Below are 26319 nucleotides of genomic sequence, written 5' to 3'. Positions count from 1 at the left end.
TGGACGTGTTCGATTGAGAATCCCTCATTGTCATCGGTCCTTTCGGTTTCATTCGATCTGCCCTTCACCGCTCGTTCTCCGGGACTTCGCATAGAGGAACTAGCTCAATTGCGGCGTTGCCACCTGTGCATTCCGCCACTCAATTCTTTCCCGATGCTTGTTGATAAATGACTGATCAATGACCTTGTAGCAGACTTCCCATTCTAGGATTGGGGGGTCGGTCAGCCTGGATTTGACATCCATTGAATCCTCCTCATCCACAGTGACGTTCAATGTCGGAAAAACCGAAACATGTTCGTCTACCGTCAGCACTGGAAGGGTATACCTCAACTTGCCAGGGGCAGCTTCCGCCAGAAGGGACTGGAGCTCTGAGCTCCTATTCTGGAGCCTTGCATACACCCTTTGTACATCAGACTCGGAATAAGTGCGAACACGAACTCGGGAAAGCGCTTTGGCATTTTTTGTTCGCACACGGATCCAATATCGATGATCCCAAAGAATCCACTCCGACCAAAGCCCTGCCTGGCTGCGGTTGTCCGCGAGATTTACGCGGGCAGTTAGACTCGCATCCCCATCCCCGGCCTGTTCTTTGTGCGCACCAACTGAGAAGCCCCTCGTTGTGAGCGTAACTTCTGACACACGCATTGGTGGACGCGACAGCGTCCAGACAGTTCCTTCTTCATCCGGCGAGCCCCTGCTGGAATCGCTCTGTCGTTCGATTTGGAGGCTGGACGCGTCCAGCTGTTTATTCGCATTCAGTCCAGTCTCCGCTTTCTCGAGTAAGACCTGCTGTACGGTCATCCACTCTCGGAACTGAGACCGACTCTTGTCCAAGAACTGCCTCAGGTTATGCCGAGGTACAAGAGTTGGCTCGTCATCTCTCGACTGCGGACTCACCACACTTGTCAGCCTCGCCAATGCATATGCTCCAGCTTCGGGATCGGACTCGCAGAGAGAGACAAAAGCAGACGATACTCGTACAGTCATGCGGCCAGACCGGAGATCGAAGAGAAGCACTCTGAGCTCTTGAAGAACCTGTTCCCCTCGTGCGGCAAGAGAATTCACGGCACGACAGGACGACTGTTGAAGTGCGAGGATGGAGGATCCCTGCAAGGCTTTTGGCAAGACGTAATTGCTTCTCATATACCGCACAGCATTCCGTAATGTCAATGTAGGATCATAGTTTGTCTTATCCTGGACATAGGGAACTTGGTTCTTATTGCAGAAGACGACGATCTCAGATTTTGTAAACGGCAGAAGTGGGCGGTGTATTCGTAAGCCGCCTGGAACCGAAGGCGTCACGGCTTTCCCATGGTTGACGGCACTCGAGCTGACCGTTTCGCGATCCCCTTGACTTCGGACAGGATGCAGCCACTGCGCAAATTTCTGGTATTTTTCCACTTCGTTTGCACCCCTAATGTCTTCGCAACACGGTATCGTGCTGTGGTCTGACATTCCTTGTAACCCAAGAAACGAGGTTCCAGCGTTCCGCACTAGACGCATTAGGATCGTCTCGATCTGGTCGTCCTGATGATGCCCCAGAAAAAGGTGGTTGATCTTTCTTTCGATCGCTGCGTCTGCAATCAACCGATACCGAGCTCGCCGAGCCTTCAACTCGAAATCGGTGGTATTCGCTGGGTCATTGGCATTAGGCCATTGGATCTCGAGTATCTTGCTTTCGACACCTTCGAGCCATAAGCACGGTTTTGTTCAGATATGGAGAGACATACCAAGCCGGCGTAACTGGCAGTGGACGTAGTTTGCTTCCTCGGTGCTCTCTCTGCGAGCATTGTGGTTGACAATGAAGGCGAATGGCTGGACCCAGACCTTGTGCTTCCCACGCACTGCGCCAAGTAGGTTGAGCAAGTATGCCAACGCCATAGAGTCGGGGCCTCCACTGACACATACCCCTGGATGAATCAGAATAGAGTCGACGAACAAGGTGCTGGAGCAAACCTATTGGCACAGGTCTCCTCGGGTCCCATCCCAGCCCTTGCTTTTCCCAGGTCTCGGTGACAGAACTCAGAAAGCTCGAAACAGTCAGAGGCGGACCCGCGCTAACTGTACGAGATGCTGCAAAGCGAGCCATACGACAACAGATCAATCGAGGTCACCTAGGGCAAATCTGATCGAGCCACGACATCTGTGGCTGGAGACAAAACCTCACAAAAACCCACTCGAACATAGTATCGTGAATGTGGCATATCGTCCTGTTCACGCGGGCGACGTCAGAAATCAGTCGCAAGCAGCGTAAGCTACGCGTAAATGTGCTCTTCGTGGGCACAGTCAAGTGAGTATTTGGGCGCTGGTGTGGGATGATTTGAGATTGTCGTGCCCCTAGTTTTGTGACAATCTAGCTCACGTGAGGTCACGTGATAAGCCTTTCAACCACGTGGGAGAAGCTCACCAATCAATAATAGCATGCAATTGGCGGTGAATTGGGTGGGTTGGGAAACCCCTGGACGTGACTGCGACCGTAAGTGGTGCCTGAAGAGGATTTGATCAGGTCTCTGTAATGTCAGGCACCTTCGCAGGCTGAGCAAAGAGAATGGCATTGAGCAAGGCGAAAAGAGATGTGGCGGTGCACTGTGGCTGATTGTTACGAGGCTTCTGCCTCGGCTTCGCACCGCATTCAGCTCCTCTTGCTTGACATGGTAAAAATGGTCCTTGGTGCAGCTGGCAAAACCTCGTAAATGAGGAGACAAGCCCGTTGATTCAAGCTTAACCAAGATGCCCCAAGCGTGTCCAAGAACGCCCAAGAACGCCCAAGCAATCACAGCTGAATTGCGCCCAGGCCGCCGACGGAGAAGCCAAGGCTTCAAGACGAGCAGGAGGTATAGCTCGGGCCTTGAAGCTGTGGGCAGAAAAATCCAGGAGGAATCTTACATCTCACCTGCACCCTGTCCGCCGGGATTGTAGCCTCGCAAATTGAGCCCAAAGGAGGAATGCCATGGGATTGACCCCAATCCTTGATGCTCCTACATCCCTCGATCCCTACGAACACAACTTGATGGGCAAGAACACAATGACGCTGGGATCGGCGCTGGATAGACGCGCCAAGAAACCAGAGACGCCTGAGTAGAAGTCCAGGGGGTAGTGATCAGCCGCTGCAATAGGCTCGGGTTTAACCAAAGTGGTGGAGCCGGTGTGGCTTAGACAGCCTGAGAGACCAGGGGTTGCAGCTGAACAGGGCAGGGGCCAACAAATTAGGCTGGGTTTGTTTAGATTCTGTTTGGATATTCCCCGTCATTGTGCATGAGCGCTGGGAGGCGACCAGGGGAATTGGCGCCAACTGGGGACAACTCATTGGGAATCAGGTGGGAATCCGCAGCTTCAGCATCTGCCTCCCGGTCATGATTTCATTCCCGCGGCGCCACCATCGCCAAATACTGATGCCTATCCGTAGTATGGAGCATTCAGCCCCTGGTTTCAAGCCAGACAAAGGGAAACACTTTCACACGCAGAGCGCGCTTCCGCGTTTGCTTTTCGTTTACCGATATTCTCTACCTAATTAGTTACTCTAGCTAGATGAGTCCGAGGAATTTAATCAATCTCTCTTCCGTCTTGCCAAGAAGCCATTCTCTCATTCCTCTCATTCCTCCCTTTCATGACTGGTCCGGTGCTGTTGTGTCTGCCCGATTCCCTGTTTTTGCATCATCATCCTTCACCTTCACTTCACCGTCACGCCATCACCGCTGGTTTGTTTCCGCTGTCGAACGGGGCTGTGCAGCGAGTAACAGTCTGCCACATATCTGGAAGGACCTTCTCATACATCCCAACTTCTGCACCATCTACCCTAAACCTCTTACTCGCCATACCACTGTCTTCTAGACATCCAATGGCCTCTTGAACTGTACAAGTGTCGCCATTTCGAGACAACTGAGATATTCCATCATAGAGTGGTTTGAGGTTAGGGTTCTGAACAATGCGTGAGTAACACTGCACCAACGGCTTCCTGTGCGTTGCATCCTGACCAAAGCGCAGACAAGCTTCGCCATCAGGCAAAAGCTTCCGCGTGGTACGCTGACCCTAACGACGACACAAACTTGCCCATCAAGAATCCGTTTGCGAAGTGGAAATCCAATTCGAGGTCCAATACTCTCCGTCGCGTTGAGAACGGCGACGGCAATGGCTCGCCCCTGACCGCTACCAGAACAGACGATCCAAATAATTATCGGCAATCCTCATCAAGAGAAAGAGGTGAAGAGCTCGGTGCAAATCCGTCCGTGAAACATGCTGCAACCACACCAAATGCCAGGTCGACTCCAAAGCCATACGCACCTGGCGATGAGGTCGAGTTGCCACGCTCGCTCAGTCCAGTCAATGACGAGTTCCAGAATGGGCCCAATGAAGACGGGATGAGCAGCGATACTGCCACATATAACAAACCCAGTCAAACAGATGAAGGGGCTTCAATGCGGAACCGTGGCCTTGGTGACAAAAGCGTAGAGAAACACGGTCTCAAGGCACTCTTCAGCCGCGAGTCCAAGGAAAGCAAGGATGACAACAACGGCAAAGACAAACCAACGTTTACCGCGTGGAGCCAAATTCGAGCAACCGTCTTCAATTCCTGGATCAATATTCTCCTGATTGCCTCGCCTGTCGGCATTGCGGTCTACTACGCCCATGTCAATCCGGTCGCAGTTTTTGTCATCAACTTCATCGCCATCATCCCCTTGGCAGCCATGTTGAGTTATGCCACTGAGGAGATTGCTCTGAGAACCGGTGAAGTTCTTGGTGGTTTGCTCAATGCTTCCTTTGGTAACGCGGTCGAGTTGATTGTGTCCATTATCGCTCTGGCAAAAGATCAGGTCTTGATTGTCCAAACTTCCTTGATTGGCAGTATGCTCTCCAATCTTCTACTGGTTATGGGCATGTGTTTTTTCTTCGGCGGCGTCAACCGCATGGAGCAGGCCTTCAACATCACAGTCGCTCAAACTGCTTCCAGTCTGCTCTTCTTGGCAGTCAGCAGTCTGATTATTCCCACCGCATTCGAGCAGTGGGCTCGGACCGGAAACAACACCAGCAACACCGAAACTGCCACTACCGAGAACGCCAAACCTGGTGTGGCGCAACTGAGCAGAGGCACGGCCATCCTTCTCCTGATTGTCTATGCCTGCTACCTCTTTTTCCAACTCAAAAGTCACGCCGCAATTTACAACGCCCCCAGCGCGAAGAATGAGACACGGGATGTAGGTACAAAGTTCAAGGATGCAGTCATTCCCGACAAGCTCCGCTCGAAAAAGGGAGCAGGTACTGAGACGCCGGAGCCGGAAGACGATGAGCCCGAGCAGCCCCAACTCTCCATTTGGGTTGCTATGCTGACGTTGGCGATCTCCACTGTCCTCGTCGCCCTGAACGCTGAGTACTTGGTTGATTCGATCAACTCCATCACCTGCGGCGGCGGCATTTCCAAGAACTTTGTCGGTCTCATTTTGCTTCCCATTGTTGGCAATGCTGCGGAACACGCGACTGCGGTCACTGTGGCTGTTAAAGACAAGATGGATTTGGCCATTGGTGTCGCTGTTGGCTCCAGCATGCAAATTGCACTTCTCGTGCTTCCATTCGTGGTTGTGTTGGGCTGGATTATGGGTAAAGACGACATGACCTTGTTCTTTGATGGCTTCCAGATCGCCGTCTTGTTCGTGGCAGTTCTCCTTGTCAACTACTTGATCAGCGATGGCAAGTCGCATTACCTTGAGGGTATCTTGCTGATGACCTTGTACATTATCATTGCAGTCGCCGCCTGGTTCTATCCCACCGCCCCTGGCCTCAGCGACTGCCCGAGCGGCTCATGATTGTTTTCTATGTTACGCTATTCGAATTTGCCTCGGTCGTGCTTGCGAGCCTGCTATTTGACGTCAATTCGGCCTAGGATATCGACGAACCTTGGTGGTTTATGTCTGAAAAGCGAGCTAATACTGCTTTTTAACCAACTTCCTCGGCCAAATGCCTCAATCTTGGAACGTGGATCAAAATTCCAGCTCAACAAGCCGTATGAGCCCTCCACTTATTCAGTCGCTACTTCTGTTAGCGGCAGTCGCGACATCAGCCGGCTATCGCGGACGACATTTTTCTGATACGCAGGCTCGACCACATGTCAGCGACTTCATGCTTATCCAGGGGCAAACCCCGATCACGTATTCACCCGGCTCCAGAAGTCATCACCATGAGTCCGATGCGCAATTCCACAAACAAACACCAGCAATATGTCAGTAAAGTGACTACGCTGTAGCCACCCGCGGACTATCTCCAATCCCGCACAGAACAAGGCATGCATAGACGCTTCAGCCTCTTTCCGCGCCTAGGGAAGTCCGTCCGAAGATTATGGATGGGGTGTTGGGGCTCGCGGGATGTGTTCCATGCTGGAGAGTACGTGGCCCGCATGTTGTGAAGAGGGCCATTGAAGACAGAGGGAAAGGAGCTACAATACTGAGACCCCGGTGGAATACGTTGCGGCAACACAAGTCTTGACTTGCGTGCCAGCAGCCTCGAATGAGGTTTATCACTCTAAGTGGGAGGGTGTATCCCGGAAGGAAGGTAGATCTAATACTCCAGGTTCGTAAGTTCAAGTCTCGAGAAATAGAAATAGAAACGACTTGGAAACGACGTGTTTTGCATCGAAGTGAAGATCATCCATGCGTATAATCCTGCTTATCCTCCGCTATGCGACTATCTGTTTAGTCTCATTCTTGCTATAGAAAAGGGGCCTCCCAGCCTTGTCAGATGTGAGGCTGAGACACGCGCCCCGCCATGATGGGAACCCGCTTACTCTCGGTAGCATAATGACACTCCCCTCTCCAGTCGAGGGCTTACGGTTGACGTTATCAGACATGAGCGTGACCATTGGGCCCTTATATCGCCATTTTTGGTGGGCCTCAGAAAACTCTCCACATCGGGGTAATGCGTAGCGTAATACCTCTTATGTGCTGCTTTCCCGACCGCGGCTTAGTCGCGACCTCACCTTTTATTACTTGAGCCTTTTGTGTCGAGAGGGCCATGAAAAAAGCGCAGTGCAACCTAATCAATCAGGATATACCTCGTACGTGCAATCAAAGCGCTAACAGAAACCAACAAATACAAAGGACAGCCGACTTCCCATTCGATGGTATCAAGACCCGGTGGTGGTCGTACCACCACCGTAGCGACGTACCTCTTCACCCGCCTGCGCCAGCAAGGCGTGCACGCCATCCACGGGGTGCCGGGTGATTTCACGCTCAAGGCGCTGGACCACCTGGGACCCGCGGGGGTGAAGTGGGTGGGCACGTGTAACGAGCTGAACGCGGGCTACGCGGCGGACGGGTACGCGCGGGTACGTGGATTGGGGGCGCTGCTGACGACGTACGGGGTCGGCGAGCTAAGTTGCCTCAACGCCGTCGCGGGCAGCTTCAGCGAGCATGTGCCCGTGGTGTCGATCGTGGGCACGCCGCAGCGCCGTCTGCAGGATTTGCGGGCGAATGTCCACCACACGCTCGGGGACGGGCGGCCGAGGGTGTTTGCCGAGATCGCGCGCCACGTCACGGTCGCGCAGGCCAATCTTGTGAATCAAGACACAGTGCCGCAGGACATTGATCACGCCATTGCCACGGCGTTGAGGGAGAGCAGACCCGCATATATCGAGCTACCGGCGGATATGGTGGGGAAGGAGGTCGATGGGGGGAGGTTGGAGGAGCCGTTGCTGGACTCGACGTCGAAAGGTTCGGGGTCAGGGTCGGGGTCGATTGATGGCGACGAGCACCGCGAGAAGAGACTCGTCGACGATCTGTTGCAGAGAATCTACACCGCCAAACAGCCCCTCCTTCTGGTCGACAGCGGCGGTGGCGTGCGGCAGCTGCGGAGCGAGATCAACGCCTTCGTGCGCGCGTCGGGGATCCCGACCCTGTGCATGCCCTCCGGCAACGGCATGGTCGAGCATGCGCTCCCCAACTACTACGGCGTGCACTCGGGCCCCGTCGGCCAGATCGACACAATGCCGTACGTGCAAGGCGCGGATCTGGTGATTGCCTTTGGGCCCATGTTCTCTGACACGCAGACGCTGTCGTGGAAGGTGGTGCCGGACCCGGCGCGGACGGTCACGTTGGCTAAGAATGCCATCCACAACCGGACTCGACATACCACGACCAACGGCGCCACGGGGACGGAGACAACGAGGGATACGGAGTCGATCGATCTCCCACGATTCCTCGCCCGGCTGACGCAGCAGATTGATCGTTCAGCCGTGGCCGCGGCACCCGATGCAGTGGCGTCTCTGGGGAACTTCCGCACCATCCAGGCCCCTGCATTTATCTCGCCAGGGGTGGGCAAAAGCATCATCGACCTCGACGCCCCGATCGACCAGACGTCTTTCTACCTCCGACTCAGCGCGTACCTACGCCCCTACGACATGGTGGTCCTGGGCAACGCGACGCCGATTTTGGGAGGGCGAGACCTGGTCCTGCCCCAGGGAGCCCAGACCATCGCCTCGGGCCAGTGGTTCTCGATCGGCCATATGCTGCCGCTGACCATGGGGGTGAGTTTGGCGCGGCAAGAACTACGGCGACAACGACGTCATCAACATAAGGCAGCACCATCACCGTCACCATCAAAAGAAGAAACAAAAGACAGTGGTGGTGGTGGTGAAGGACGAACCATCCTCCTCGACGGCGACGGCGGCCTGCAAGCCACGGTGCAGGAACTGGGCACCTTCATCCGGCACCGCATCCCCGCGACCATCTTCCTGATCAACAACGCCGGCTACGCCTACGAGCGCCTCATCCACGGCATGCACGCCGACTACAACGACCTGGCACCCTGGCGGTACGGGGAGTTGGCCCGCGCGTTTGGCGCGAGTGAGGCGCAGCTCTCCGTGGTCGGAGACGGGCAGGCGAAAGAGGACGACTATCCCGTGCGCAACTACGAGATCTCCACCTGGCGGGATCTCGACGCGTTGCTCGCCGACGAGAACTTCTGCGAGGGCCGCGGCTTGCACTTTGTCGATGTGCGGATGGGCAAGTTCGACGTGCCCGAGAAGTTCAAGGTTGTGTTTCAGAGGGCGGGGGAGGCGTTGGGGTAGGTCTATGCTCGGGATTTTAGAAGAAAAGAAAAAGGAAAGGAAAGGAAAGGAAAATTGAGATACAGTTTATATATTGCAATGCATGGCCCACGGTTATTTGAAGAACCAGATACAGAAAGAGACGGTGAGATCCGCTCAAACATTTTATAGGTCCTGATGTAACGGAAATTGACTACTCATGGGACCCAGATGTCATGCCTAGCGTGAGAGAGACTGACATCTCCTCCTCCAGTTCCCTACTCGAGTGCAAGGTCCCATTGTCGCGCTCCGAATTCCTTCGCATGCTGCTCTGCGACAATCCTCTCGCTCCCGGTGACGCCCCAAGCCAAAGGCCCGTCGTCTATAACGGTAGCCCTACGCACGTCTCGGGCTGTCATGCTCTCCGTGTATGGATTAGCACGGTGCATAGACTGTCTGTAGCCCTTGCGTCAGCTGCTTCTGTTCTGTCCATTGGAGTGGCATTGCGAGCGAGTGTTTCGCAATCCACGCTCATTGAAAGCATCGAAGGGAAAGGTAAAGAAGGTGGAAAGGGGGCAGGCAATCCTCAAACAATACCCAAAAGGCTACGCACCGGTTATCCCACCACACCATATCGCCGCCGTCCAGCCATTCCATGCTGAACACGTACTTGGGCTGCGTGCACCACTCAATCAGATCCCAAATGAGCTTTTGGCTTTCTTCGAATGACCACCCCAGGATGAGTTTGGCGTGGGCGGCGAGGAAGAGTGTCTTTCGTCCTCCAGGGGCGCGCTGGACAAGCTTGTGGTACGCTGGGGGTTTGGCGGCCCGTTCATGCGGTAGAGGTTCCTTGAACGTTGTCGGGGACCCTAGGAGCCGCGAATGCCAGAGACTTGTGTATCAACGAAAGGATCAGCCATATGGTCATCATGGATGTATTGCGGCTTTGCTTTGGTAGGCTCCGCAAAAGTCGCAGCGCCCAAAAATTAGAAAAAAGGACAAGAAGATCGAGGGAAAGTCATACTCGTGCTCCACCACCAGGTCCTCTAGCATGTCCTTTATCGAGTGCGGGAGATCTTCATATGCCTGCCGCGTGTCTGCAAAGTGTGTCCAGGACCCGCCTCGAACTGGCTCTCCGTGCGACAAGAGAAGGGAGTATTTCGAGCGTTCTTGATGGTATGAGGAGTCCTATCTCGACATTATTATTCTTATCATCAACATGAACATTAAGCTCATCCCCACAACCAGAACGCGCTCAGACACTGCACAGATGGCTGCTCTGTGGGGAATGGTTCGACTCCATCTATTTCTCATTTCACCAAAAAGGACAACATCCACTTACCGTATGCCAAAGTGCATTGCCGAGACTATGATGCCACCTGCGAGAGTTTGGTTTTACCAGAGTCCCATCCCGATTGATGCTGCAGTTTTGATAATTCAAGTCAGCCTCGAAGAAAGCTGGGGCAGCAGCAGCAGCAGCACATTTGTGAGCCTATTATTATGCGCTCAAGATTAGAAAAGTTGGAAAAGTGATATATACTTGCTGACATCCCATAGAAAAGGATCTCCTATTCGGTCCTGTTCGCGACCATAAAAGAAGGGATTAATCTCCAGCCTCTGTCCAAGTTGCTGTGAGAAAGCGACATGCCGAACGTTGTCGAGACCCGTTCTGCGAAAGATCAGCACGGCGTATTCGTCTTGCAAGTCTTTCAGCTGAAGAGTTCGTCAATACCGTCCTTCAATATTTGAAGACAATGAGGGATGAAGAACAAGCAAAGGAAGGGTTGAAAGCAGCAGTGAGACAGCAGAGGAAAGGGGCTTTTCTTGTTTTACCTGTTCGACCACTTCTTTGGGTACTGGTTGAGTCCAGTCGACGCCTTCAACCTCCGCTCCAAAGCGTCCACAGCGTTCAGAGCCCACGGTGGGATGGCTCAGCACCGGCGTGACTGTGAGTGCTCCCCTCTTGATAGATTTGAGAGCGGTGACAGCAGCGTGATCTTCTCGTTGACTTTGGTCTTCGTTGCCTCGCAGACGGAGCTTCAAGTGTGAGTCTGTTACAGGGGTTGTATGTGTGTATACTCGAGGTAGGCTGTGAATGGTGATAGGCATGGTGGAAGCGGCCGTACAGTACGATGCGTAGAGTAGGTAGCAATGGAGTTTCCAATCTGAGGAAGAATCCTGTCTTCGAGCCTCCTGTGAAGATATCGATGTCCGCGATGCACCAAGGCTCGTTCACCATCAGGTCCGCTACCTCACAGCGCGTCACTGTAGATGCATAGTGGAACGTCATTGGTGAAGCGGGCGAGTCCGTCGCAGTCGGAAGGCCCGATACTGAGCCGACAAGGCATCGGCTTGGGGCCGACGTTGTAGCGGAATGCTTGTACAACCCCTTCTCTTGTTTCTCTTCGGGACCAACACATTGGTCATAGAAACGGCTCGTGGTACCAATCTGTGTAATCTCAAGAAGCGCAAATTCTGCTTCCCTTCCTCGCCGCCAAGAGGAACATTGCCACGTTCTAGATCGTCGTCCAATGAAGATACACTTGTTGCAATCATTTACGACACCCAAACTCTGTAAGTGACCCTCAATGAACTCAACGACTACCCTCAGGTCAAAGGTGTCCTGGTAACATCCCAGTCTTCTGCGAGTACTGGCCAATCAAACCCGGGGTCCATCATTTGGTCGAATAAAGACTGCATGCCCGTCGTGTCGACCTCTTGACCACGGGTGCGATCTTCGCTGTCCTCGGTCAACAGAAGCAGGACGCAGTCTTTGACGACAGCTTGGAGCTCTTGTGCTAGTCGGAAGGTGGAAACTTGGCACACCGCGTCGAACAGATCGAGGGCCAATCGTAGGAAACGTGCAAGAAGTGATATTGATCGGGGTGACCGCGGGGCCACATGTTGAGGTGAGCTTGCAGATATAAGGGGCCGCAGCCGCAGCTCGTCTGTTCACGGGCAAAGTCAGCCAGAGTTTGTGGAGCGTCTGTTGAGAAAGGAAAAGCAATATGTCTACCGTCGACAAGCCCTTTCACATAGCAAAACGCCAGAAAAGTTACAGCAAACGTGTACGAGACCCATGTAGAGTCCACGGCGTAGCAAAGACGCTCAAGCGTGGTCTGGTCAACAGCGAAGCGGTCCGTAGGAACTGTGCACGCGTCTTGCGAATCGATTCCCCATACGTGATCATGACCGAGTGTTGACACGCAGAATATTATCTGCATGGCTGCCGTGAGACTAGTCTCCAGGGCTTCCAGAATCCAAACATGTGATGGCTGTGTATCCCCTTCAATGATTGAGGCCAGATAAGGACCTAAAACAGCACTGTTGAGCGCGAGCCGGCACCACTGATGTTCAAGATTAGTCGGCTGCATAGAGAATTGAATATGGAGCAATTACCCGTAGCGAAGTGAACGGCAGATGAACATGCTGGAAGTGGGTATATCCTGCAGGTCGTTAGGGTGGTCCTATCAACACCAGGGAGTGGTGATTCATACGAAGAATCGGACTCCAATGCCTGTTGAGAAGGTGTGAAAAGCTAGCTACCATCAAAGCGCGGATTTATGAGGGCAACATACCTTTCCCAGTCATCGCAAGCCACGTTGAATTTTCGAAGCCCAGCAGCGTTCAACCGGCGAGCTGAAAACTCCTTGTTGGTCTCGAGAGCACTGTGTGAGATGCCGACGAGCTCCACCAAGGCTGCATACCGCAGATCATTGGGCTGCTGCCCCGTAGGCTGCCTACCAAAAGTCCGCGCGATACTGACCCCTTCGGTAGGGTCAAGGGTGGCGGGAAGGGCAGAAGACAGCATCAAGTTCCAATCACACGTCAAGAGGTTGTACCAAATCCTCAGCCGCGCCATGTCTTCTTGAGTTGCGACCGATTGAGGTCTCTTGAAAGGGGCAATGGCATCTTTTGCCAGGTTAAGCATTGTCGCGTACCTGGCAGCCAGCCCAAGCACGGCCCAAGCGCTGATATCATTGTAGCGACTCGACGGACGCTTGGATCTCCTTTCCTGGTCTTGATCGTTCCGGTCTTGGTATGCTTGCCTGCTGTACGGCATCCATTGAGCATATAGGAGAAGGACGACCACCGAGTCTAGATGGACATCGCGGGGCGTGGGGCGTAGCAGCAGTCGTGATACAGCTTTGTCAAGAAGGACAGCCAGCTCGGAGCATCTAGGGTGCAATGTTGGCCACCTTCGTGGACTATCCTTGATCAGCGCGAGTGAGTCCGAGAAAGCACCCGCTGACCTACAAGGCATGATCAGGGAGCCAGAATCGAGTTCCTATCGAGCAGAGAGCCAGGAACAACAATGGTCTGCCCGATCTCAACAGTTCCGCCTCAGATCGCAGGCCTTCGCTTAGTACTGGTGCCATTGGGTGGCAGTGATTGAAGAATCTAAGCAAGATCATGTCAATCAACGTCAAATGCGGCGCACAAACATCCCTCACATGTTGATCGCTCGGCAGGCTTCAGCCATCGTCAAGACACCATTGAGGATGGGATCCAGTGGCCAACGGTGTGTCGTTGGCTCCATGCTTATCCCAATGGTCCGGGCATTGTTGGTGGACTCTCGAGGATTGTGATTTCCGTACATGGCTCCAAGGCTTCGAAGCGTAGATATAGGTGGGCCTAGATCGACAGCGTTCATGTTGAGAATTCTCTGATTGTCATCCCGCGAACTATGGTCGACGGACGTCCTTTGATCATCGTTTCTAGGCTCCGCACCGTTGTAGTCGTCTTGACTACTGATCGTAGACGGTCTGATATACGTCAGATATCGAGCTTCAATACATGGGGTTGATGACTGACTGAGGACTAAGAGCGTGAAGCTGAAAGCCATCATCCTGCTGGAGAGGAGGACTCCGCGCCTCCAGATCTGCCAAGCGGTGCTCGTGATTGTTCAAGCTTTTACCCCATAATCAGTAAATCCGGAGCTCAGCGTGAGAGAACAACTGTGAGGGTTGATACCGAGCTTGGATACTGGCAAGCAGACTGACATCAGCATTAGACCCTTGAAAGGAAATTGGCGGATCCTGCTGTTCGGTCTGAAAGGAGCATGAGACATCCTGGTGCTTGCATCGCTTGCAGGCGGCACCCAAGCTGGGATGTTCCTCGGCGGGCAAGCATCGCTGCTTCCGCGCACGGCACTGGGCAATCGATATCCATGATTAGAGCTCGTTCTGGTAGAAAAGGAGGATTTCACGATTTTGACCTATTACCTGCAAGCATGCCCGGGCAATGCGACGGGTCTTGGCTGGTGGTGGTTCTTCTGAGTTGCGACTCCCAGACATAGTCAGCTAGGCAAGAGTGGCACTGCAATCCGAAAGAGGGAGCTGGGAGGCATTCTATTATGCAGAAAATGGCTCTGGGATGAAAAGAAGATGTGGTGTCTGCTCAGATTGTAATCCAGGTGCATTATGGGCAGTACAAAGGGAGTGTTATCGTAGCCATTGCCCCTTATCGCAGTGGTGGGGACCAGCAGCAAGTCTAATTTGATCTTCATGGTCGTGGTATCTCCCCCTTCCAACCAATTAACCCCTCTTTCTCAGGACTGGGTAAGCATACCTAGAAGGTAAAAGTTAGTTAAGACCTTACTTGAAGCTTTAAGCATTTGGTTAAAGATTTACTTAAAAGGAGCCCCTAACTTCATTTCCAAGAAAAAGGCGCCCCATGGACGGATGGGAAGACAGGTCCAGTTTCTCTCAGCTCCTGGCCCTTGTCTGGGGCTTCCAAATGACTGCCTCTACGGTCCCAGCATCACCTCAAACCCTCTGACAATATGCGGCACGATCTCTGGATAATCCTTCCATAACTTCAACTCATGCGCTGTCTCTGATTTTCTGCCAAAGAGTCTCGTGCTCGAACTGCGGCACACTGTGTCAGCATCGGTACGCCTCAATCCGGCAGCGAAACTCACTATATTGCTGACGTCTTCTGATGCACCAGTGACCAAGTCAAAATCCTCATACTTCACCATCTCGCTCCTTTGGAAGAACTTGTAGCCGAAGAGCAACACGGCAAAGAACGGGATTGGAAAGTACGTGGTGATGAACGAGGACGTGTCGAACTTGTGGATGAACGAGCCAAAACCACCGAAAATGAGGACAATAACACACACGGCCAGACCATAATAGCTGAGGTAAGGCTGAAGCGGTGCACGATAGGGTAGAGACTTGCGGTCGAAGCCGTTGACTTTCAGGCCCTTGTGCCAACGAATGCTGGTCCAAAGAATTCCAGACCATGAAATGATACCACAGATTGCCGTCATATTCGCGACTGCAGAGTGAGGATACATGTCAAAACATGGCCAACGTGGGATCTGGGGGTTTGAGCGTACAATATCCGAATGCAGTTCCTGCTTTGCCCTTGCTAGCTGCCATGAACGACAGTAAAGAGAAGGCGGCGCCAACAACGACGGCGACCCACGGTAAGCCATCTTGACGGGTCTTTCCGAGGATTTTGAAGGCGTGGCCACGAGAATAAAGGCCGTACAATGTGCGAGACGACACAAAAAGGTCGGCAACCCCAGCAGACCACGCGCTGGTGAGAAGGGCAGCATTTACCACAGATGGAAGGGCACTTATGCCGGCATTCTGTAACACGGGGATGAGCTTCGCATTCAGGGGCCGTTGTGAAAGAGTGAATACCTTCATGGCAATGACGAAAGGACTCTTGGCGGCAGTCGAGGACAGGTTTAGTGAAGGATCGGTAGGAGAAACAAGCAAACCAATCTGCGGAGAAATGAGTATCAATGCATCCTGGCAGATCATTTTTGTAACGGAACTCACCATGAAAGCACTGATGATGTAGACTATTGTAGTTATCAGTATTTGGATTTATTTTACGGGTCAGTTCAGGTAGACACAAAGAACGACTCACAAAGGCAAAGACGAATCCAGACACCCTTGATCGCGCGAGGAACCGAGCGTTGAGGCTTGAAGATGTGAGCAGGACTCTCCACACCATGGATACATATGAGAAACCCACGTTTGCCGTCTCCGCAGCAGCGATGGCAGTGATTTCTGTGCCAATAAAGGCAAACGCGGCGCTTATCAGCACTATGTGTATTTTGTTAGCATGTGGAGGTTGGCAGGATGGCCTTGATAGACAACGCACCGCTAAAGAAGCCCAAGAACCGTCCCTCTGCGCCGGCTGTATTTTCCGAATGTCAATAGCTTGAGCAAGAGAATATTTCAGTGTTGTCTTCATTGATCGAGACTTACGGATGCCAGCATACTGAACAAACCCGCCCGTCTCATGCCAATATCGAAAACCAATTGACTCGTGGTTCGGGCCACCGCCAGAGGTGATGACGATGCCAGCAATGATCAACCCCAAAATGGTGATGACTTTGATAGAAGCAAACCAAAACTCGAGTTCACCAAAGACACGGGTTCCTGCAAAGTTGATGGCCCACTGACACACGGATCGTTAGAACCCAAGGCCCTAAAGACAACAGGAATAGTGAAACTAACCACCACGATGAGCATAAGCCCAACCCACAACGCGTTGTTGCAGATTCCAGTCGTACAGGTCGAGTCTGGTTGGCCGGCAGGCGTCCAGTATGAGATGATGACAGCAGCTGCAGAAATCTCGGCGGGTAGAACGACTTCCTACGGTCAGTCGCACAGGCAAGTGTAAGGAGTGTGCCTTCACCCACTAATATAGCTGTAAACAATGAGCATGTCATATAGAGAGTTCTCAGGGAGTGGCCGTACTTATACCAATAGAGCCAGCCCATCGCAAAGCCCAGCTCAGGTGCGACGAACCGGCTTGCCAGCGCAAACTGGCCACCAGGAATGGGAAACTTGGACACCATCTCTCCCAAAGCAACCTGCAAGGACAGGAGTCAGCGTCGAATGACCCAGGAGCAGGGGGTCGTTGAGACATACCATAACCGAGAATAACAGCGAGGCCATGAGGCAGTATGCGATCAACAGTCCTGCAGGGCCACCATTCGCCAAGTTGTTTCCAGTCCCAAGAAACAATCCAGTACCCTGTAGATATTGTCGGTAAATGGCCACAGAAGACCATACAGCCAGCAATACTTACAATGACACCGCCTATTGCGATCATTTGCCTAAGAAGGTAAGTCATGCTGGAGCGGCAAAGATCGATATCTTTACACACACATGTGACGAGGCTATGGGATCCGCAAGCGCAGAGTCAGTGACACCAGTATCATGCCGTAGGGGTACAGGAGAGATCAGTAACGTACCTTTAGCTGCCTATGGAGACCGTTCACTTTGGCATCAGTCAACGTCCCTATTTCCGCGCTCGTGGGCTCATCCACAGCGGCCATATTGGGTTCCTTTCCGAAGGAAAGCTTGGGCTGAACTCATAGTTGAGAGTACATCAGAATTTTTCTCTTGTTGCAGTAAAGACTGGTCCCCAAAATGCTCACCTCGTCGGCTGCCATTGTAATTCTCGCGATCGGTGTATGCAGAATCTTGGATCCGTGACTGGGGGTTGCAAACTGCTTAATCCGTTGCAATATCTTCTGCAGAGAGCCCCAGTGATGTGCGCCAGTAGCCAAGGGGTTAATATGCTATAAGTCCTAGTCGAAAGCACCTTTCCTCGCACATGTCTCCATGACCACTCATCGAAATGTTGGTGGCCGTCGGAGACGAGCCGACGAGCCGCATCTAAGGGCGATAAGAGGACCGCGCTATGAAATATGCTGAAGAATTGACGAGCGCACGAAGCCTGCAGACTCGCAGGGGTCTGGATTGTAAGCTGGTCTGAGAATGTGTCTGGTTGATAGTTCTCAATGTTGGCATTCATTTGCCCGACGTTCCTAGAAGCTGATAAGGGTGGAGACCCTCAGACTACAAATAACAAGCAACGGTTGGAGGTAGTTAGGAGGCTGCCGCACAACGCCGATCCTGCTCAAAAGCTTGGAAGCTAGAGTGTGTTTGCATTGTCGGTACCTTTCCGCTGATGCCGACAGGGAACAACGACATCTCGGGGAGGCACAATATGGACACGGCGACGTGTTCATAACTCGCATGGGGTTGATTGGCGACAGAGTATGGGCACTGTGCTGCCTTCTTGACTTCTCCTATCTCGGTATACTCCTTGACTGAACCTAACTCTTTGACTCGAACCATGCGCGAACTGAGGCCCGGGCTGTATGGCCCGCTGCCTACCTTTTTTGACGACGACCAGGAACTGGACCTTGCCAGTTACAGGGAACATCTCGCTGGTATGGTTTAACGTTTGGATTATTGCCCTCCTCAGACTAATGAAAGAGCAATAAACACTATCAGATCTGGCAACAAAAGGCATAAGTCAGTCTGTGTCCGACCGGGCCCCCCAAGATCTTGCGATGCACTATAACGATAGCGACAGCTGACGGAAAAATACAACATTAGTACCTGTCTGCTCAGGCTCCCTTGGAGAAGGTGCTCATCTGGTGGGTTGGTTCCTTTTCTGCCGCCGTCCTGATCTTTTGCGGCCCCAAATATTTAACTCGGCTGGTTATATACATCAGGACCCATCGGAGCGGCGGACTCTGATTGAAGTCACTCGCCAGACTCTAGACGATCTGAGCTTGACCTCGACTCCCATCGTTGCCGGAGTCGGGGGCCTCAGCACTCGAGAAACAATTCGGTTGTGTCGGGATGCTGCAGCTGCCGGAGCGTAAGTCTGCATTCTTAAGACTGCTAAATTCGCGGCGAGGTCTGTTGACCTAATCTAGGGACGCCGGGCTCGTGATACTACCGGCCTACTACGCTGCAAGCTTGAATTCGGACCAGGAACAGATCGTCAAGTACTACGTCGACATATGTGAAGCTTCTCCGGTACCAGAACACCCGGATCTGTCAAGGAGATTGATGACCTGGGCTGATGGTCCACCTCAGATTCCGTTATTCCTCTATAACTTTCCGACAAACGCGGCAGGCCTAGATATGTCATCTGAGGTCATTGAGAAGATCATGAGAGCGGCGCCAAATTTGTGCGGCGTCAAGTTAACGTAAGTGACTCAGGCCTGCTGCTCGTTGGCCGTGGATTCATTTCGTATTCTCAGATGCGGCGGCAGTATCGGCAAACTGGTGCGGTTGAAAGCAGCTCAGGATGGCTTCCAAACCACCATGCCCACTCGCCGTTTCCCTTTCCTTCTCCTCGATGGCCTAATCGGAGACCTTACCGCGTGGAAGGCGTGTGGCGGACACGGTACTGTGAGCGGAATACCTAATTTCGCTCCACGAGCCTCTGTAAGGCTGTGGGAGCTCCTCAACACCTCATCACCGACGCATGAGGAAGTGTCGGAGAGAGACAAATTGCAGGCCGTGCTGTCGCGCGCGGACGCGATTGCTGTCCACGCGGGCATTCGGGCAATGAGTAGGTGGTTCCTGTTTCGGAGCAGCTGTCGACAACAAGACCAAAGACCCATTTACACTAACCCTCACTGACTGGCAACTGCACAGAGTTTGTTTTGCACCAGGTCCACGGTTATGGTAAGGCGCCACGTCGACCTCTTTTGCCGCTGAACGAGGACGAAGGACAGTTGTTTCTCGCCTCCTTGAGCGAACTGCTCGAGACGGAGCGCGAGTACCAGAAACGAGAGTGAACCGGTTGCGCAACGAAGAGATGAACCTCGCTGAGCCGTTGTCATGGCAGATGGCCTCACGCTGTTTGGCCATGAGGGAAATGAGATTCAGGGAATATCCACGACGAGGGACCAGACGATTCAGAAGACCTTCTCCGATCACCTTTTGGAGCCTGCTAAGGCCATTCGGCGTCATTGATCAAGTCAGATTTCGGCTAATCAATTTTGGAGACTAGGCTGCCTTGATAGCCTCTCACATAAAAAGGCGGGCTCTCCTCTAGGTGTCGAGGATATCGTCATTGTGGAGATGGGCCATGATAGAACGGTCATGCTCCCAGTGCATATCGGGAGATGTACGAGACTGGAGGTGGTGGGTTCAGGTGTGGCTGTTTCCTAGGGGCCGACTTGGGCCATCCTATTTGTCTAGAGTGTTGCGCAGTTAACAGCTCGGAAAACCCCCAAGCTGTTGTGCTCAATCTCGTGTCAGAGAGGCCTCTGACCACCCTCCACGTCCACGGCTGATAGGACGAATGAGGCCCTTACTGGCGGCTGATCGAAATTTTAGCTAAGCAAAGGTCGTACAGGGGATTGACAGACGTGTTTCCGGCGGGTTCGAAAAGTTTGTTAAGTAGGTCAATGCTTTTCTCCGCCGCAAAGACCAGATTAAGTTGTACATCATAAGCAATGTATTCACGCTGTAGAGTCTAGAAATTCGTGTCAAAACTTGCTCTCCTTCCTAGCGCCTCACCCAAGGACGTTGATCTGGCGCTCCGATTCGTACCGCTCGTCAAAGTTCGCACAATAGAATGAGTCGGCGTTGCCAGCAATGCTTGCGACCCAGCTTCTGCCTCATCCTCTTCATCATCGTCAGACTCGCCACTCGATCCCGGAGCGAAAACAGCCGTCTCGTCTTTGTCCATGTCCTCTTGTTTTTGCAGACGTGGCAGCTGAGCAGGCCAGATGAGCATGACAGATAAAATGGAGAAGATGATGGCCAGGACGAATGTCGCTCTCAAGCTCGACGCATATGCATCAATGACCTGTTTCCTGTGCACGGGATCCAAATCCCGGATCGAGTGGATCGATTCTCTGACGGTGCGAATGATGTGTTCTTTGGTCGCTGCGTCAGGTGCGGTGATGTATCTGTTTAGATATATCGGCAGCGCATTTTGCAATACCCAGCTACTCAAAGCCACGCCCATAATGGAGCCGAGGTTGCGGATGAGGCCAAGTGTGGTAGTTGCCACAGCTTGATCCTCCTGTGAGTTGAGTGCTAAGACTGCGATTGTTGCTGCTGGGAAGAAGAATCCTTGGCCGATCGAGACAAAAGGAATGAGATAAGGGACAAGCGAGGTAGGGGTGTCTGCTGACAGACACGTTATAGCTACCGCGCCACCAAGTCCCAAGGCTGAGCCCAGCACCATCGGCGGCTTCATCCGTCTGGTGACGGTGATGTAAACTCCTGCTAGGATAGCGGCGATACTAGCGCCGACTAGAGGAGGTACTAGGTAAAGACCCGAAGTCGTAGGCGAGGTTTGTCGGACTGCTTGCAGGTAGAGCGGAACATTGAACAAAACGGTATTGGTAAGCATCGAGGCAATAAAGTTGCTTCCATTGACATTTGCAAGGGGCGTTGTTGAGAAAAGCCTCAGAGGTAGAATTGGTCGTTCGGCTTTCCGCTCCACGAAGACCAGGGAAACGCCTGCAATGCCAGATATCACCAGGCTGCTGATAACAAGGGGATGCCTCCACGTGAAAACGTTCCCGCCCAAATTCACCCCCAGAATGAGGCCGGAGACTGTGAGGATCATTCCAATCGTCCCATAGGTATCGAAGCTCTTGAAGGCTTCGCCGAGTGTCTTGCCCTGTGTCTTAGCAAGATGTGGACCGAGGTTATCTGGGCAAGAAAAGATGGCAAGCACCCCATAGACGACGATAAAAGGTAGCTGCAAGAAGAAGGCAGCGCGCCAGCCGAAGTGGTCACAGAGAAAGCCACCTAAGGCGGCACCCAGCCCATTGCCTGCTCCATACGCCTGGGTTTTGAAGAAATGTTAGCAGGGAGGTGGATCTGCTTTTGAGAGGTGGACTGAGCGGGACAGGGGCAGCGCAACCGACCTCGCCAGTCGAAAAAGGGGAGACATACCAAGTTGAAATAACTCTGATAAATGCCTCTGTACTCGATTTTGACAATGTCGCTCGTCAAGATTCCCCCGAGGGCAATCACACCGCCGGCACCCAATCCACTTACCGCTCTGGCGGCGATGAAACTGCTAATACTTCCAGCTGCACCGCACCATAGCGTGCTGGCGAAAAACATGACAATCGCGAAGAGCAAGGCTGGCCGTCGACCGATAGTGTCCGAAACTCGGCCGTAAACTGGCTGAAACACCGTGGAAGTCAGGTAGAACACTGTACTAAGCCATGAAGCAGCGTTCGAGGCTTCGAAGTAGGAGGTGATGACGGGATGGGAAGAGGCCATCAATGTGGTGTCGAAGAACGCAATTGTGCAACCAAAAATTATGCTCCAGAACAGGAAATGAAAACGAGGGCCTGAGATGCAGTCTCGATAGTGCACATCAGAGCGCCGCGTGTGCTTCCGCTTGGACAGCAAACTTGTCGTTTCGGTCGGTTGAGGACCCGTGTGGTTCTCTATACCGGCTTCGATGCACGGGCCCGGCGTCGCTACCGGATCGATCAACGGTCTCTTGTCGTCGCTCTTCATAGTCGGGTGTGATGCTGGCGAGGTGACTCTGCTAGGATCAAATCTGTAGCGCGAGGGATCAACGCCTGTCTCGTCGTCACAAGCAGTATATAACGATTTTGCCCAGGGTGTCAGACGCCATTAAAAAGTTCGAGCGCGGGTTTTGGGTGGCCACAACTTTATGAAGCTGAGGGGCAAGAACAGAATGCCCGCCGCACGAGGCCTTAGCATGTGGCGGATATAGGGCTGGAAGTAACAGAATGCTGACGCTTGGCCCATCTGGTGTTCGGCCAGGATTACTGTGCAAACGCCTCAGATCCTCGCAATGACATGATCACAGCGATCTTGCGGAGGCCACGCTGATGTTCTGATCTCAGAAGTACAAAGGCCTGATGACTTTTCTTGCTAGACTGACAGCCGCGAATGGCAATGGCTGACCACCAAAATTTGCAGATCTGCTGGGGAAGGAGCGTACTTGTACAAGACCTTGTACAACGACTGTGTGGCGTCGAAGATCACCCGGTGTCGTGCTTTCATGCCCCTTGCATACTGGGCGATAGCCGAGCCTTGGACAGAGCCAATCAGAGTATGAGTACATTATCAATCAGAGCACGCCAAAGATAGAGTGAATGGAGAAGAGCGACGTGTGAAAGCGGCAGGCGAAGAGGCCGGGTCGACTTCAAATGACGCGACTGACTGACTGCCCACAGGCTGCTATATCCGCAATTAGATAATGGAATTGCCACTTACGCCCTTCATGTGGTGCTCACTTCAATGGCGGCGGTGAAGCCCTTGCAGCTCTGATTCTGGTTGAGATCGACTCCCCGGAGCACTCATTGATCTCGCGGAGGACGAAGAGAAAATGAATCTGAAACTCGTTCGAACCCTGCGCATCGCCGTCCTTGAGTGCGACACTCCGCTGCCGGAGACTAAGAAAAGATTTCATGGTTATGGCGGTGTCTTCGAATTTTTACTTCGGTCAGGGGCCAAAGCCTTGGGGCGAGCCGACTTGGATCCCGACAGTAGCCTCGAGTTTTCGTTCTGGCAGGTTGAGTTGAACCCGGACCAGTATCCCAATCCCGATGACATTGATGCCATTTTGATCACCGGCTCCAGTGAGTGTTGCTCGTTCTTAATGTTGTTGGGGAGTTCTTGAGATGAGACTGTGGCCATGGACCGCAGGACGAAGATATCATGCAGTCTGCTTCCACTGCCCCTGGAAGCGACGAGCATTCACTGGGCTTAGGAGCAAGCGACCGGTGCTGATGTGAGGACCAACCCAGGACACGACTCGTTCGCAGACACACCCTGGATCAACAAACTGGTCGACTATACAGCGAAGATCCTGTCAGAAACCACTGTCCGCGTGATTGGCGTGTGCTTTGGCCACCAGATCGTGGGTCGGGCTTTGAAAGCTGAGGTTGGGCGAAACCCTGAGGGCTGGGAAGCGGCAGTGAATGATGTCCAGCTGTCGGAAAAGGGGAAGGAAGTCTTTGGCGTGGACAAGATTGTATGTTGTGTAATCTGCACTAGCCCTGTACCGAGTACAACATGCCACTGGTGCCTTTTGCTGACAGGAATGCCGGACAGCGCCTCCATCAAATGCACCGCGACTGTGTCTTCTATTACCCAGAGGGCGTAGAAGAGCTTGGATCCTCGCCTGTTTGCAAGGTCCAATCCATGTATTCACCGAAACGGCTCCTTACTGTGCAGGGCCACCCCGAGTTCAACCAGGAAATCATGACAGAAATCATCAACACACGACATGCCACAGGTATTTTCGATGACAAGGCATTTAAGCAACACATGACCAAAGTGAACCTGCCACATGATGGGTTGATTGTTAGTCAAGCGTTTCTGAAGTTCTTATTGGAATAGTACGGCCTAGAGGGGGAGGTTTCTCAAGTCTAGATTGTTGGGTTGAGGTCGCGCCTTGGTCAATAGAAATAGACCGCCTTTTGGTTGTGAATCTATTCACCTCAATGCGCAACCACCGCAGTAATGCTGCCTGCCCGTGTACAAGTGTTTCTCCAGCGATACACGCTAAACAGCAGGTTCAGGAGACCGTCCTGTCGGCGTCCGCCGCACCAGCGGGTATTCTGCCCTCCGCAAGATCTCTCTCAATTCGTTCAATCTCCTGAAAACTTTTGGCATTCTGGATCATCATTTCTACCCTCTTCTTCTCCAACTCGGTCAACCGCGTCCGGACACCCTTTTGCGCGGGTGCGGTCTTGCCATTCACACCGGCTGCAGAAGCGTCAAATGTCCGACTCTTGAGTCCCTTGATCTTCGTGGCCAATTCAGTGGGTGCTTCCACAGAGCCAAACAGCTCGTTTGCCCTCTCTCGTTCTGCTTGTCGCACTTTTTGGAAATCGAGGAACCGCAGCGAGGGGATCGACCAAATGAGGTAGAGTCTGTAATGCTGTAGAATGGAGTTAACAGAAGGGCTTTTCTCTTCGGACTTCGTGCTCCAGGCTTACCTCTTTCTTCGTTATCGGATTGTCCAGTAAACTCAAGTGAGTTAATGCTCCGCAGGCGGCCAAACCCTCTAGATCAGCAAGCTCCTTGACATAATTTGACGTCAAGACCAGCGTTGTCAGGTTGGGTATTTGTTCCGCTATTCTCTTGTCCACGCCTTGTATTCGATTCCGCGCACACAGCAGGGTGTTCAACCGGGGGGAAAGAGGGAAATTGGAGATGGTGGTAATGTCGTTGTCGGTGAAGTCAATTGCATCTTGCGGGCCTGCAACGCCCAAGTTTTCGATGGTGGGAATTTTATGGCCTATACATTTTGCACAAAGAGAATCGTGTGTGGTCAACTATGCTCTTGCCCGTTCAGAGAAATCAAAGTGTAGCATCTGCTCTTTTCAGACATACCTCGGAGGTCCAGTTCACGCTCTTTGAGAGGGTTCAGATATGACAGAGAGTTATGAATGAGATCTGCAGTGAGCCTCATTGCTGCTGCGGGGTGGAATGTGCTTCAATCTGGTTCAATCTACCAGAAAAGTCATCGCGAGTTTGACATATTTGCTGCTAGAAATCTCAAGAAATTCGCGACAGACTTGTGATTGGCCAGGAAAATATTTTCAGCCTTGTCAGTCCTGACGAGGCTGAGAATACTTGGGGACTGTCACGGCTTACACTCCACTTGGCATCACGTCAAGCACCAGGCTTCACGATCAGGCTGTCCTCAAGCAAGCACTCATGGCACAATATCCCAACGACCACCCAGTCGAAGAATGTTGCAGGTCGGGGTCTACTCTAAAGGCCACGTGACGAGTCACACGAATCAGCACGCTGTACGAGAGGGTGGAGTAACGGCTGCAATATTACCAAACGATGCAAGGGCAAGAGTGGGTGGGAAAAATCAACATGTCCATGAGATAATAACGGCCCCTGTGCTGCTTCTGGCCCTCCTTCTCACCCACCAGATAAGATTCGTGTACACAGCTAAGTTCGGCTGCCGCATATAAAACCTTTCGTCTGAGTTTAAGCCAAGTGCCATTAATCGCTTAGACAGCGTATCGACAAGGCCATGACAGCCATAGGTAAGCGGCATACGGCAACCAACGCGACAATGATGGCAGCTACCCTCGATGTGTCGTTCAAATCCGACTCGAAGCATGAAAGAGGAAAAAAACGGCGGGTCTCCTATCTGAGGCTATCTGGCGAGGCTGGATGCAGTGTTGGAATGCCTCAGACTGGCAAATGAAATCACTCCAACTCGCCCCACCATCTGCAAATGGATTTCTCCAGTCCACCAACTAAATTCCCATATGCCACCATCTATTCCCATCTGTCGGGTACCTGAAGTACCAGTAGGATGGTGGAAGGGGTGGGGCTGGGAGCTGTGTTTGCACCTAGGGACATCAGGCTCGGCTCGCTCAACACGCTACAACAAGCTATTGCTGCGTTGAAGCGTCCGAATCCGCACGTATCGGCACTGGGCGCAGAACAGAAGTGCCGTTCATCGTCCATAATGTTTTCAAATACCACCTAGCGCCGCACAAGGCAATCATAGCTTGGTTGCTGCAGCTGTCGTAAGAAATT

The 26319-nt window shown here is 52.7% G+C and overlaps 10 protein-coding genes across 10 annotated transcripts; 4 read left to right on the top strand and 6 right to left on the bottom strand.

Annotated features, from left to right (window-relative positions):
- Positions 1-99: 99 nt before the first annotated feature.
- Positions 100-2089, bottom strand: Z520_02648 (uncharacterized protein; the record flags this gene model as incomplete). The annotated part of the gene is made up of 3 exons (XM_016773161.1): positions 100-1685; positions 1731-1910; positions 1957-2089. 3 exons carry the CDS (start codon positions 2087-2089, stop codon positions 100-102), a joined length of 1899 nt encoding a protein of 632 aa, XP_016635218.1.
- A 1836-nt stretch (positions 2090-3925) lies between these two features.
- Positions 3926-5798, top strand: Z520_02647 (uncharacterized protein; the record flags this gene model as incomplete). Its single annotated transcript, XM_016773160.1, has 2 exons — positions 3926-3929; positions 3985-5798. 2 exons carry the CDS (start codon positions 3926-3928, stop codon positions 5796-5798), a joined length of 1818 nt encoding a protein of 605 aa, XP_016635217.1.
- A 1307-nt stretch (positions 5799-7105) lies between these two features.
- Z520_02646 (uncharacterized protein) lies at positions 7106-9052 on the top strand (the record flags this gene model as incomplete). The annotated part of the gene is made up of 1 exon (XM_016773159.1): positions 7106-9052. One exon carries the CDS (start codon positions 7106-7108, stop codon positions 9050-9052), a length of 1947 nt encoding a protein of 648 aa, XP_016635216.1.
- A 236-nt stretch (positions 9053-9288) lies between these two features.
- On the bottom strand, positions 9289-11119 carry Z520_02645 (uncharacterized protein; the record flags this gene model as incomplete). The annotated part of the gene is made up of 6 exons (XM_016773158.1): positions 9289-9466; positions 9624-9902; positions 10035-10198; positions 10353-10431; positions 10551-10723; positions 10844-11119. 6 exons carry the CDS (start codon positions 11117-11119, stop codon positions 9289-9291), a joined length of 1149 nt encoding a protein of 382 aa, XP_016635215.1.
- A 498-nt stretch (positions 11120-11617) lies between these two features.
- On the bottom strand, positions 11618-13856 carry Z520_02644 (uncharacterized protein; the record flags this gene model as incomplete). Its single annotated transcript, XM_016773157.1, has 7 exons — positions 11618-11958; positions 12027-12357; positions 12410-12456; positions 12508-12527; positions 12589-13209; positions 13268-13411; positions 13465-13856. The coding sequence occupies 7 exons, from the start codon at positions 13854-13856 to the stop codon at positions 11618-11620; spliced, it is 1896 nt and encodes a 631-aa protein (XP_016635214.1).
- Positions 13857-14835: 979 nt separating this feature from the next.
- Z520_02643 (uncharacterized protein) lies at positions 14836-17318 on the bottom strand (the record flags this gene model as incomplete). Its single annotated transcript, XM_016773156.1, has 16 exons — positions 14836-14880; positions 14934-15292; positions 15354-15609; positions 15664-15747; positions 15805-15827; positions 15896-15950; positions 16004-16074; positions 16133-16168; positions 16240-16432; positions 16492-16625; positions 16677-16684; positions 16735-16850; positions 16909-17013; positions 17069-17096; positions 17149-17159; positions 17235-17318. 16 exons carry the CDS (start codon positions 17316-17318, stop codon positions 14836-14838), a joined length of 1608 nt encoding a protein of 535 aa, XP_016635213.1.
- Positions 17319-18124: 806 nt separating this feature from the next.
- Z520_02642 (uncharacterized protein) lies at positions 18125-19589 on the top strand (the record flags this gene model as incomplete). Its single annotated transcript, XM_016773155.1, has 6 exons — positions 18125-18221; positions 18406-18658; positions 18717-18819; positions 18880-18992; positions 19047-19360; positions 19447-19589. The coding sequence occupies 6 exons, from the start codon at positions 18125-18127 to the stop codon at positions 19587-19589; spliced, it is 1023 nt and encodes a 340-aa protein (XP_016635212.1).
- A 683-nt stretch (positions 19590-20272) lies between these two features.
- On the bottom strand, positions 20273-22290 carry Z520_02641 (uncharacterized protein; the record flags this gene model as incomplete). Its single annotated transcript, XM_016773154.1, has 2 exons — positions 20273-21601; positions 21712-22290. The coding sequence occupies 2 exons, from the start codon at positions 22288-22290 to the stop codon at positions 20273-20275; spliced, it is 1908 nt and encodes a 635-aa protein (XP_016635211.1).
- Positions 22291-23131: 841 nt separating this feature from the next.
- On the top strand, positions 23132-24147 carry Z520_02640 (uncharacterized protein; the record flags this gene model as incomplete). Its single annotated transcript, XM_016773153.1, has 3 exons — positions 23132-23384; positions 23553-23779; positions 23860-24147. 3 exons carry the CDS (start codon positions 23132-23134, stop codon positions 24145-24147), a joined length of 768 nt encoding a protein of 255 aa, XP_016635210.1.
- Positions 24148-24325: 178 nt separating this feature from the next.
- Z520_02639 (uncharacterized protein) lies at positions 24326-25225 on the bottom strand (the record flags this gene model as incomplete). The annotated part of the gene is made up of 3 exons (XM_016773152.1): positions 24326-24691; positions 24750-25051; positions 25147-25225. 3 exons carry the CDS (start codon positions 25223-25225, stop codon positions 24326-24328), a joined length of 747 nt encoding a protein of 248 aa, XP_016635209.1.
- Positions 25226-26319: the final 1094 nt, after the last annotated feature.

Source organism: Fonsecaea multimorphosa (assembly GCF_000836435.1).
Source record: "Fonsecaea multimorphosa CBS 102226 unplaced genomic scaffold supercont1.4, whole genome shotgun sequence".
NCBI classification, from domain to species: domain Eukaryota; kingdom Fungi; phylum Ascomycota; class Eurotiomycetes; order Chaetothyriales; family Herpotrichiellaceae; genus Fonsecaea; species Fonsecaea multimorphosa.
Note: the sequence above shows the minus strand (reverse complement) of the source record. Positions and strands in the feature narration are given on the sequence as shown.